Source organism: Lingula anatina, chromosome 1 (assembly GCF_051362555.1).
Source record: "Lingula anatina isolate TDL-2025a chromosome 1, LinAna3.0, whole genome shotgun sequence".
In the NCBI taxonomy this organism is placed as follows: Eukaryota; Metazoa; Brachiopoda; class Lingulata; order Lingulida; family Lingulidae; genus Lingula; species Lingula anatina.
In genome coordinates, this window is record NC_141767.1 from 69,362,238 (window position 1) to 69,372,551 (window position 10,314).

Consider the following 10,314-nt stretch of genomic DNA (forward strand, 5'->3'; position numbering starts at 1 on the left):
TGAACAAGTGGTTCCAATTTAATTTCAGGGTACCTTCTGCGTACTAGATGGTGGTATATGCACAAGAAATACACAAAAAAGTGAGAGTAGGTGTTTATTTGCCATTATTTACAGGGGGTTCTTGGCTCTATACTCTAAGTTGTACAAACATCTCCAGTCTAGAGAAAGTGCACCAGTAGAAAAAAATCCCAGATATTTTGTTCCTAAATTCAGACAAGTTTTCAACCAAGCTAACTGCAAATGTCATTAAAATCAAGATATCACTGTCACCACTTTCGATGTATTTCCATGATCAGACAAATGTTACAGTAGGTGGTTTAGAAATAATTCTTCATATTTGGTGAACCTCACCCACTCAGGATGTTTGATATTAATAATAATAATAATAATCACAAATCATTAAAAAAAAAAAAAAAAAAAAAAAAAAAAAAAAAAAAATGCCGAAAAAAGCTGGCCTTTAATTTCCAATAACAAGTGTCAGTAATAGGTTTCAAACTCATCTGTCAAGTCACCTGGTAATGTTACAAAGTATCTGTCATTGAGCTTCCTCAAGGTGCAAATATTAATCATCAAAATCAAAGGCCTATAAGTTTCATACCTATTTCTAACATTAGCCAAATTAAAAGTGTTTTGCTTTTATTTGATACATTCCACCTAAGTAGCTCAGTTGAATTATCAGTCAGTCACTTCCAGATCCACTCTTCACAATCATAGCAGTCCTCTATGTACAGCTATATACAACAGAATGTGTTTAAAATATATTAAAAATACCAGAAGGTTAACATTGGCCACCATGATACAAGGATGTTTGCAAGTGAAAGATATCCCGCAGAGGTCACTGATTCCTATACCCCAAAGATGGCACCACTAGTAGCCCAGAGAGCTTTAGAAATAGATCAGTTGACACTTGATGCAGGGTGGCCTGCTTAATAGCACAAATAAAATCATTAAGTCATACTTTATATATCATATTGTTTTTCCCCAATCTCAATGTACGCACTTGATAAATGCCATGTCTCCAATGCATTTCAAGATTCAAGAAGGATTTCCTAGCCACTGGGAACAGGTTTTTAAGTAAACTAAAAGTCACCAACATAATTCCATCCGAGGTCACATGCAGCAGAAGTGCACATGTTTTTACGAGTATGCAGCTCTATGAAGTTGTCCTCAGATTCAGCAGATCAAAATGGTTTCCTCATCATAGGTATGTAGCTTTTGGGCATGGTTTAGGAATGACACTACTTCGGCAGTTTGGGCGTGTTTTGTGACCAAGGCCCTTCTGAAAAATAAAAATAAAAAATCAGCCTTTGTCCCCAGGCATTTCAGATTTGGAAGAAATGAAAATACAATGTAATTGATCAGGATACTGCAACAGATACAAATAATACTATGACTAAGCACACTAAAAGCACAAAAAAGAAGAACCAAAAGCAAGCAGAGGTTCCCATGTGTACAAGTTTCATGGGTTGGGGTCTGGGAAGACACCTTCTCTCACTGATTGATACAACAGTAACAGGGAAATACCATGACACCCTAACTGATTGTTAATTGGGCTGGTGTCACTTTTCACGTCAATTGATATTTCAATAATGCCAACGTCACCTATTTTACCTCCACAAGGATTAATTGCCATTTAGCACTTATGCACTATTCACTGCAAACAACTTTTCAAATGTTCTACCCATTAAGCAAAACCACTGTATTGACATAATAATTTCCATATAATCAGAAAGTCACACTATGCTTCTTAATGTTAAAAGCTATTAAGGTATAGTTTTACAGTACAGCCATAATACAGATCACATAAAATGATTCTTTAAAAAAACGTACACTTCGGAGAAGAAGAAATTTTCTCATCTGTGTAGAGGACTTCGTTCTATAAAACAAAAACAATATCAAACATTATCCATGCAACTTACAACCACAATGTTTAAAAATACTTTCATCACTTATTTTTTTTTCAACTTGCTAGGCCAGACATAAAGATATGTAAGCTGGAATAAGATGTGAGCAGTAACAGAGGGGTGGGGTGAGGGGATGGCTGGCATGCAGTTCCACACCTCAAGGATTGTGATAAATAGAACACTTTGTGTTGGAGAATTAAACAACAGGGGAAATAAAAACATAAATAAACAAACATTTTAGCCTATGAACAATATTCAGATTACAAAAAGTAAAAAAATTCTTATAATCTGAATAAGCTGCATGCTATTATAATATAAACAGATTATAGTCTTTGCAACAATGTCTTACTTATCTACAACAGAACAGGCTGCAGCAGTGCTATACTTGGACACAATAACACAGACTGACAATCACGACTTATTTGACATGATCCACAAACAATATAACAGCATGGGAATCATGTCGACCTTTGCAGTAGTGCCTGGCTGTTAGGTAAGCAGAAGCCACTAGGTCACCACTAGCCTGTGAATAACCTAACAAACTACACGGTGCTACACATATAGGCATCACCATTACACAAATAGGCATCCCCATTCCACATATAGGCATCCATTACACATATAGGCATCGCCATTCCACATACAGGCATTCCCTTTACTAATACAGGCATCCCTATTCCACATGCAGGCATCCCCATTACACACACAAACACACCCTTTACGATTACAGGCATCCCCATTCCATGTGCAGGCATCCCTATTCCACGTGCAGGCATCCCTGTTCCACATACAGGCATCCCCATGTATGAACTTTTTCACATGTGAGTGGTTAGCACCATTATTAAGTTGGTATCAACACATGCAGTTGGCCATGCTCTACATGGACCCAACCACACCCTATCTCTCCCTCTCTCTCTCATGTAATTAACAAAGTAACAAGTATGAAGCCAAACTATCCAGCCCATAATTTTCTACAATTATTTCTTGCTGCTATCTTCTTGCAGAAGCTGTCACTGGATGATGAAATAAAGTTGGTTTCAAATGCTTCAACATTTATTTTCATAATAAGCTAACAGACAACAATTCATAGAACTTTCATCTTGATATAAAAGAGTCGGGTAAAATATGAAATCATACAATCCCTCGTTGCCACCAATGTTTATATTTTTCCACTAAATGTCATAAATTCTACATTTATCCGACGTACACATATATACTCAAGTTCACCACCAAGACAGTGTCTTGGTGGGAAATTTTAGACACCATACCAGTGACTTATCAGTGCATGCTTTCTTTCCCCACAAACAATCCACCATGCAAGTACTAGTAAGTCCATTCTTTTAACCAGCCATTAGCCACAACATACTGTTATCTGTCAACCAGGAATGAGACTAAACCCAGATTTACACTTTAAAATGTGTTGCTGTCAAATAAAAATGGAACAGTTAGCAAATGCTGAGGGAGAGAAAAAAATATACAAGAATGAAAAGATTAGCAAATTAAAGATGCAAAGTAGTGAAGCAAGGGAAGCTTTCCAGGAATAAAGTGAGAGTATTAATGATGCAGCAGCATGCACACTGCTCAGGATACAAGTTCAAATGTAATATAATTTGTTGTTATCAAACACTTTGTATAAAAAAAAGCAACCAAAATAACAGATGAATTTTTTATCATTCAAGCTTAAACACTTTGTATATTAAACATCTTGAAGATCTTCAACACTCATAAATCACAACTTACTAGAGACATTCAAAGAACAAAAAATGGAGAAGAGCCATCTATGCTTTGAAGTTTTTCATCAGTTTCCATTGAAGACAAAGTGTTAAAGTGCCAAAACTGACAAATAAATACATCAAAACAAAGTCATCACCTTCAATTTCAACAACTAATCTGTTAAAGATATTAATAATCCTATATCTATGTAAACTAGAAGAAAACAGAAAGCTTCCCCACAGTTAAATCACGCCAGCATCATGCAACACAAGCACTACTTACTGCAAAGTCTTGGTACGTGATTGTGGAGCCTATTGACACGGTACTTGCATTATGAATACCTCCGACTCCTCCGCCTGCGCTCAGGGTTGTGTGACTGAAGATGTTGGACTGGTCACCCACGACATTCTGCTGGGTGTTCTCGCCCAGCACTTTGCGCTGCATACGCTGCTGTGTTGGCCGCAATCTGCGGGGGGTCTGACAAGAAAGAAGAATATGAACAGCGCTATAATTAGGATTAAGGTTCATATTAATTAAGCTAATTTTGAGTCCTTTCTCCCCTTCTTAAAGAAATTCTTCAAATCTGCCCTTTCGACCTACCTTGGATGACATTGTTTTGCCAGCAGACTTTGGCGGGAGTCCAGCTGGTGAAGGGAAGACGGTGCCCCCAATCAATGTTGTAGACCGTGGTGTCTTTGTGGTGTCATTCAGCTGATACAAAAACAGGAAGTTTGAGATAACATTTCAAAAAGTGCTTGCAGCAAGGACATCATGCACCTAAAATAACTATTTACATACTACCTACCTTCATTTTCTAAAGTGAACTAATTAAAGTCCTGTTTGCACAGGTTCTCAACTCACAATGCTAAAAAAAGTTGTCCTGTGTTGAATAAGGAAACATAATGATGCAGTTGAAATAAAACATAAATAAATACTTAACAGAGCTAAGCAATGTATGGCTACCAGAAACACCGTACCTTTCTCATCTTGCTGTTTGGAGTCTTGGAAGGAGTGAGAAGGAACCGTCTCTTGGCAGAGGGCGTGGCTGGCTTACTGCCAAAGATCATCTCTTCCTCCGTCACCTTGGCATTTCTTTGATGCTGGGAACAAACAGACAGCATTAGTCAAAATGAGAGTGAAATCCTAAAACATCTCAAAGCTATCTTCACTTAAAATTCAAGATGTGATTTATGCTGAAATCAGTTTGTGACTGTCTGGTTAACCGATTTCCTCTCTTGTATTAAGAAAAATCCTCTTTAGTCACTTGAAGGAATTGAATGTCCATCAGATAAATGTGGCTTTTAAGAAGTCCTAAATGGACTCTAAGGAAAGGAGGATCAAAGGCTGGTAAGTCCGAGGAAAATACCATTTACCCCAGGAAAAACGTCAGCTTTGAGTTTTTCAAGGTAATATTTTATGCTCGGCAATTTTAACACAGAGTGTAACTGCAATAAGCTCAATGCATGGTGTGAACAAAGAACTGGCCCTTACCCTTTCTAATTTCTCCCTCTCCTTCTCCAGCCTGTGGATCTCCCACTGCTGTTCAATGTAGTCCACAAACTCCACACCTCCCACTAGGAACTGTTTGCTGTGCTCTGTTTCCCACTGCTGGATGGCTGTCTTGACCTCCTGCTCCACCTGGTGGCAAGGTAACAAGGTTCAAAACTGATCACACTTTGAGGAATAGGAGAAGGGCTTGACATTTGTAAAAGTTGGGAAACGTCTGGTACATTGTGTGAGCACACCCTTAAATTTGTCTTGCACAACCAAAAGATAAATAAAAACAAACAAATAAAAATATGAACAAACAAATAAGATTAAATAAAATGCTTTAAATTTGTAGAACAAATCTACAAAACTGTTGTGCCTATTTTCAATAATTTCAGTTCCTCTCACTTTTGGTAGCTGTTTCTCTATTTTCTTCCTCTGTTTTTCCTCTTGCAGCAAAGCACCCCCTCTGTTATTGTGAAACCTGTTTGGATCTGCAGCTTTTTTCTGTAGAGACCACAAAACAAATAATGAAATAAAAATAATTATAATGATGATAATTAATTACAAAATATTTATCTTCCAACAATCAAGGCAAAATGCATTTTGTTTTAATCTGAACAAGTAAACTTGTTTGTAATCAACTGACAAATAGTGACAATTACTGACGGATTTTGGGCATTTGAACAAGTGTAACAATTTGATTAAGAAATAAAAAAGCACCTCAAAAACTTTGAGTTCACACCACATTTCTTGCCACTTGTGGACCCTGTCTAGGAGAGCTTTATTCTCTTCGTAGTAATTGCGAACTTTTGATAACTCTACATCGTGTTGTTCAAGCAACTCTTCTGTAAAATTATCTGAAATGAAAGAAAATAAGGGAAGAAATGAAAAATTTAAATGTACTAAAGCAATTAAACAGGATAGTTTTTTGGATAATTTTTCTTATTGCCATCATCACACTGGGTGAAAAAGGAGTTCAATTATAAGATGTTTCAGCACCTTGAGTGTTCTTCTTTATAATCCAACTTTTAAGTTTATCATCCAAGGAAGTCAAATTCTTTTAGCTGTCTATCATCTACCAATTCAAGGTCCTAACCAACTGTAGATTGCTTCAATGCGCCAAACAATTGCAAAAACAAGTGGCAATGGCATGTAACTTTGCTTCTGATCAATGTGAGATCTTATTATCAAGCTTTACATCAATCCTTAGTACCTATGCAACAGTAAGATTTTCTTCTATAAATTTTACTGTAAATGAAACCACATGTAACAGACTGAAGGACCCCTGGTTTTTTAACCAAAGGATGATCCATGTAGAATGTCAAGGACTTTAGAAAAAGCAATGACACTGGTGAAAAGTGTGGAATTAAAGCAAATGAACTGATGGCTGGCTGGCATGACATTTTGAGTGCTCAGTAGTCAGCTGGGATGAAAATTGAGAATAAAAAAAATGATACTTACCATCATTAAAAGCTGTGAACTCCTCTCTCTTCTCCTTTGAATAAAAACATTTATCCCACCAGTTGGACAGCTCTGTCCTGATGCCTTCCACAAACCTCTGGATGTTCTGTAATTTCAGCTGTTCACAACGGGCTATTTCGTCCCGTATCTGAAGATATATTTTAAAAGCAAATTTGATACAATAATGAATGCACAGGCACTCTCTTGGGTTGTCAGAAAAAAGAAAGTATGAAGAAAAGTCTGGGTGGCCTCATGACATAAGGTATGGGGGCAGCATGACAGGAAGAAAATACCAAGGAAAAAAAAAGCAGATAGCTGATTTAAATATATATATCTGAATAGTATACAAGTATCAATTTTCAAACATGCAAGTGAATACTTACTGCCTGTATGACTTTGGGTTTAATGCCTTTGTTAGCTTCTTTAAAAGCACTCCTCTCCTCCTGTGGAATAACCAGGCGGTCCCAAAGCCAAAACAGCTGCTCATTTAACTTTTCCACAAGATCTTGGGCATCTTGCTTTTTCTGTGAGAGCTGCATGAAACAAATTATAGTTTCACCTTATTAAAATGATTTGAAATAGAGTGTTAATTGTTTCATTCTATTTCAAATCATTTTAATTATAGTTTCACGTTATCAAAATGATTTGAAATAGAATGAAACGATTAACATTTTCTGTTGAGCCAAGTCAACACAATTTTAATTTAAATCAAAATGCTATTTAACTACAATATAAGAATCTTTCAAGATTTGGTAGCTTGGACGAAAGAAAAATATGAGCAGGTGAGAGGGGAAAGTATGTTTAAAAAAATAAGAAACTGACAAATGTGTCATAAAGTTGACTTACATCTTGGTGCAAGTCTTTCAGGGCAGCCATGTTCTCTTTGGATAACAGGAAAGCCTCCTCCTCTTCATTGATAATGTCTTTTTCAAATGATGTATTGGGACACTGGTCAAGTTCTTCTAAAATAGCTGCTATCTCTTTTTTGGTGTTCAGGAAAACAGTGTGACGCTTTTCCTGCAAACGAGGATAAAACACTGCCTAAAGATCAATGACTTGTGTCACTTACATAATGACAACTCGGTATAAACATGCTGCAAGACAACTTGGTCCAATTCCCTTCAAGAATTTAAAAGCATTTTGATATTGGCAAATGTTATACCTGAAGGCAAAGCACTAAATACAAACATGATGTTGGGTGGTTAAAAAAATATGGGTGGTTAGTCCCGTGTTGAGGTGGAAAAAATGGGGGTCAGGGAAAATTGGCAAAAAAAAAAAAAAAAAAAAAAAAAAGTTTGTATATTCTATTGTGAAATATTAAAAGAGACAGATTTAATTTCTTTAAAAAGCCTAATCACTATTTCTTACTCTCTCTTCCTCAAGTGACGCAATATGTTCCCTTAATGAGTTCAGTTCCTCCTCACTGGGCACTGTGCCTGAGGGAATGTAATAGGGTGTTGTACACAGGATGTCACACACATGCTGGTCCTGCTCACGCAGCTTCTTCAGGGTTTTCAATCTGTTATGTTTCTCTTTTTGCATGACGTCCACTTTAGTCCGGAGCTCCTTCTCAAGCTGAAGGATTGATATACCATCTGGGGGCTACAAATATATAAAAAACTGAATTATAAATGGTGGGCGATTTGTATGCAAAATAATTTTCAGAGTCCAGAATTTATCTAGAATTGATCAATGTAGAAAGGAATCAACATATCTTGGATATTAGACTGGGTTCCCATCCCTTGATTGATCTAACAGGATCTCCACGGAGGTTTTCCCCCTAAATTGTTTTCAGCTTAAGTGGCTTAGAAATCTGGCACGCCTACTAAAATGGCTAAACAATAGTTTATTACTCCCTATCAGCTTCAGTAGGCATCACAGGCATCTCAGCCAGTTACGCACATAAGTGAGAATCCCCTTGGAGATCCAAAGTTAGTACGATAATCTCTGGGACCAGTCTCTTATAATCCTCCTAGACTATTTTCTTTATTATATATCCAAAGAATCACATTCTCCTTTACCTCATAAAGTTGTACAGCGAGCTCTTTGCTCAGTTTCAGCATGTCTGCACCATATGTTTCCACATTGCGCAGCAGGTTGGTCTTCAGAGATTCCTCCTCCTTCACCATCTCTTCCAGCAGGTTACGCAGGTGCAGGAACACAACGTCCGTGCGCTCTCGTCGTTGCTCGTCCAGAATCCCTATCTCGTCCCAGATGTTTTGTAATCTGTTCAGCGTGGTGCCCAGGCACTTGCCCAGCTCCTGCTGCATCTCCTCATGACTGGAACATAACAATGGAACAGTGAACAGTGTGAATGTAGTCTTATTAATTTAAAGTATGTTTTTCAAATATCACCAGATTGCAATCAAACCTAAAATTGTCAGGCCGAAACCACACTCTAATGACCAGTAAGGACTGATGAAAAATTCAGGACTTACTGAAAATGTTGCTTAGTAGGTCCAAGGGAGTAGCAACAATTTTAAGAACTGCCATTCCTTATTCAAAGTTAGTCCAGCAAACTTTTTGTAAATGCTGATCTGAACGCCTAGCTGTTTTATTAAGTTTTCAGTTTCCACACTATTTAGTATACTTATCAATATAACTTAATTGCTAATGAAGTTAATGACACAGGGCAACCTGGTTCAATTATTGATATAATGACATTGAGGTTTGCCTGACAAGTTTCAGATACAAAAGGGATTAGATTCAAGCATATTGACAGTGAAATGATATACACCGTAACTTATGAAACTTGTAAACATTTTTGTAAATCACAGGAACAGCTAATAAAACTAGATTTTAAATTGTTATTGAGCAGACTTTTACATTATTAAATTTAAAAATTCTGTCAGTTACCAAACTTATCACACTGCCAAGTTTAAAACTGCTTTGAAGTAGTACAGTAGCTTTACCAGAAATGATAATTTGGCTATTACAATCCAAGCTTAGTCTCAACTAATTTGGAAGTTCTGGAGATCTGACATTGAACTTCGTTCTAGTAGTGATATGATTCCATTGGAAGTCTTTTTTTCTGTATGTGCTACCTTCATCATCCCCAAAAATCATACAGCTGTGCCACCTTTCTAACATCGATTTTAACACATTAACTCAAGCAAGCATGAATTATTTATACAAACCCCCCAACAAAGTAATTAACTAACCGAAATTCCATGTAAAATAACCAATACTTCTTACGTAAGAAGTATATTACTGTATTGGATATTATAAGTACATATAATTCTATTTAACATTGCATGCGCTGCAGGCCACATAAAGTTGGTCACCGCCGGGTAAACGTTATCATCACCGCTATATCTGTCTAAGATTAAATCTTGACCCGAAAAACTGTATATGCGACTATTTTGCACTCATTCTTACCTTCTCGCGGACATTATTTTGTCTATCTATTAATGTTGGTCATTTAAAATCACAGCGATCCTTCAAGTTTCCATGTAGGGTTTCAAATCAAAATTTGTGACCTGGCCTAGTTTCTGATTGGCCAATTTCAATACTACCCGTCGTCCCATAAACTTCCTGTAACAAGACGCTCCAAAGTCGAGGTTTGTCCTCAATCAAAACAATCCCTCAGCACAGGAACAGTTTAAACTTATTTCAAATAACTCCAAATGCCTTGATAAATCTGTTGCTTATATAAATATTTTTACTCACTGAAGGTTTATCCAAGTTTTACTTATTTTTTCAAATAAAGAAAATTATGTAATGTTTATTTTCCATACCAGTAAAT

The 10,314-nt window shown here is 36.7% G+C and overlaps 1 protein-coding gene across 2 annotated transcripts; it reads right to left on the reverse strand.

Annotated features, from left to right (window-relative positions):
• Nucleotides 1-81: 81 nt before the first annotated feature.
• On the reverse strand, nucleotides 82-10,109 carry LOC106166452 (protein regulator of cytokinesis 1-like). Of its 2 annotated transcripts, XM_013545025.3 has the most exons (14): nucleotides 9,948-10,109; nucleotides 8,591-8,849; nucleotides 7,938-8,171; nucleotides 7,416-7,586; nucleotides 6,953-7,102; nucleotides 6,570-6,717; nucleotides 5,829-5,965; nucleotides 5,514-5,612; nucleotides 5,109-5,255; nucleotides 4,595-4,717; nucleotides 4,218-4,328; nucleotides 3,900-4,094; nucleotides 1,831-1,876; nucleotides 82-1,279 (listed from the first exon to the last, which is right to left on the reverse strand). In XM_013545025.3, coding segments are annotated over exons 1-14 (1,836 nt in total). In that variant the 5' UTR covers nucleotides 9,962-10,109; the 3' UTR covers nucleotides 82-1,277. The 2 variants fall into 2 exon arrangements, with proteins under 2 accessions (XP_013400479.2, XP_013400478.2); XM_013545024.2 differs by lacking the exon at nucleotides 1,831-1,876.
• Nucleotides 10,110-10,314: the final 205 nt, after the last annotated feature.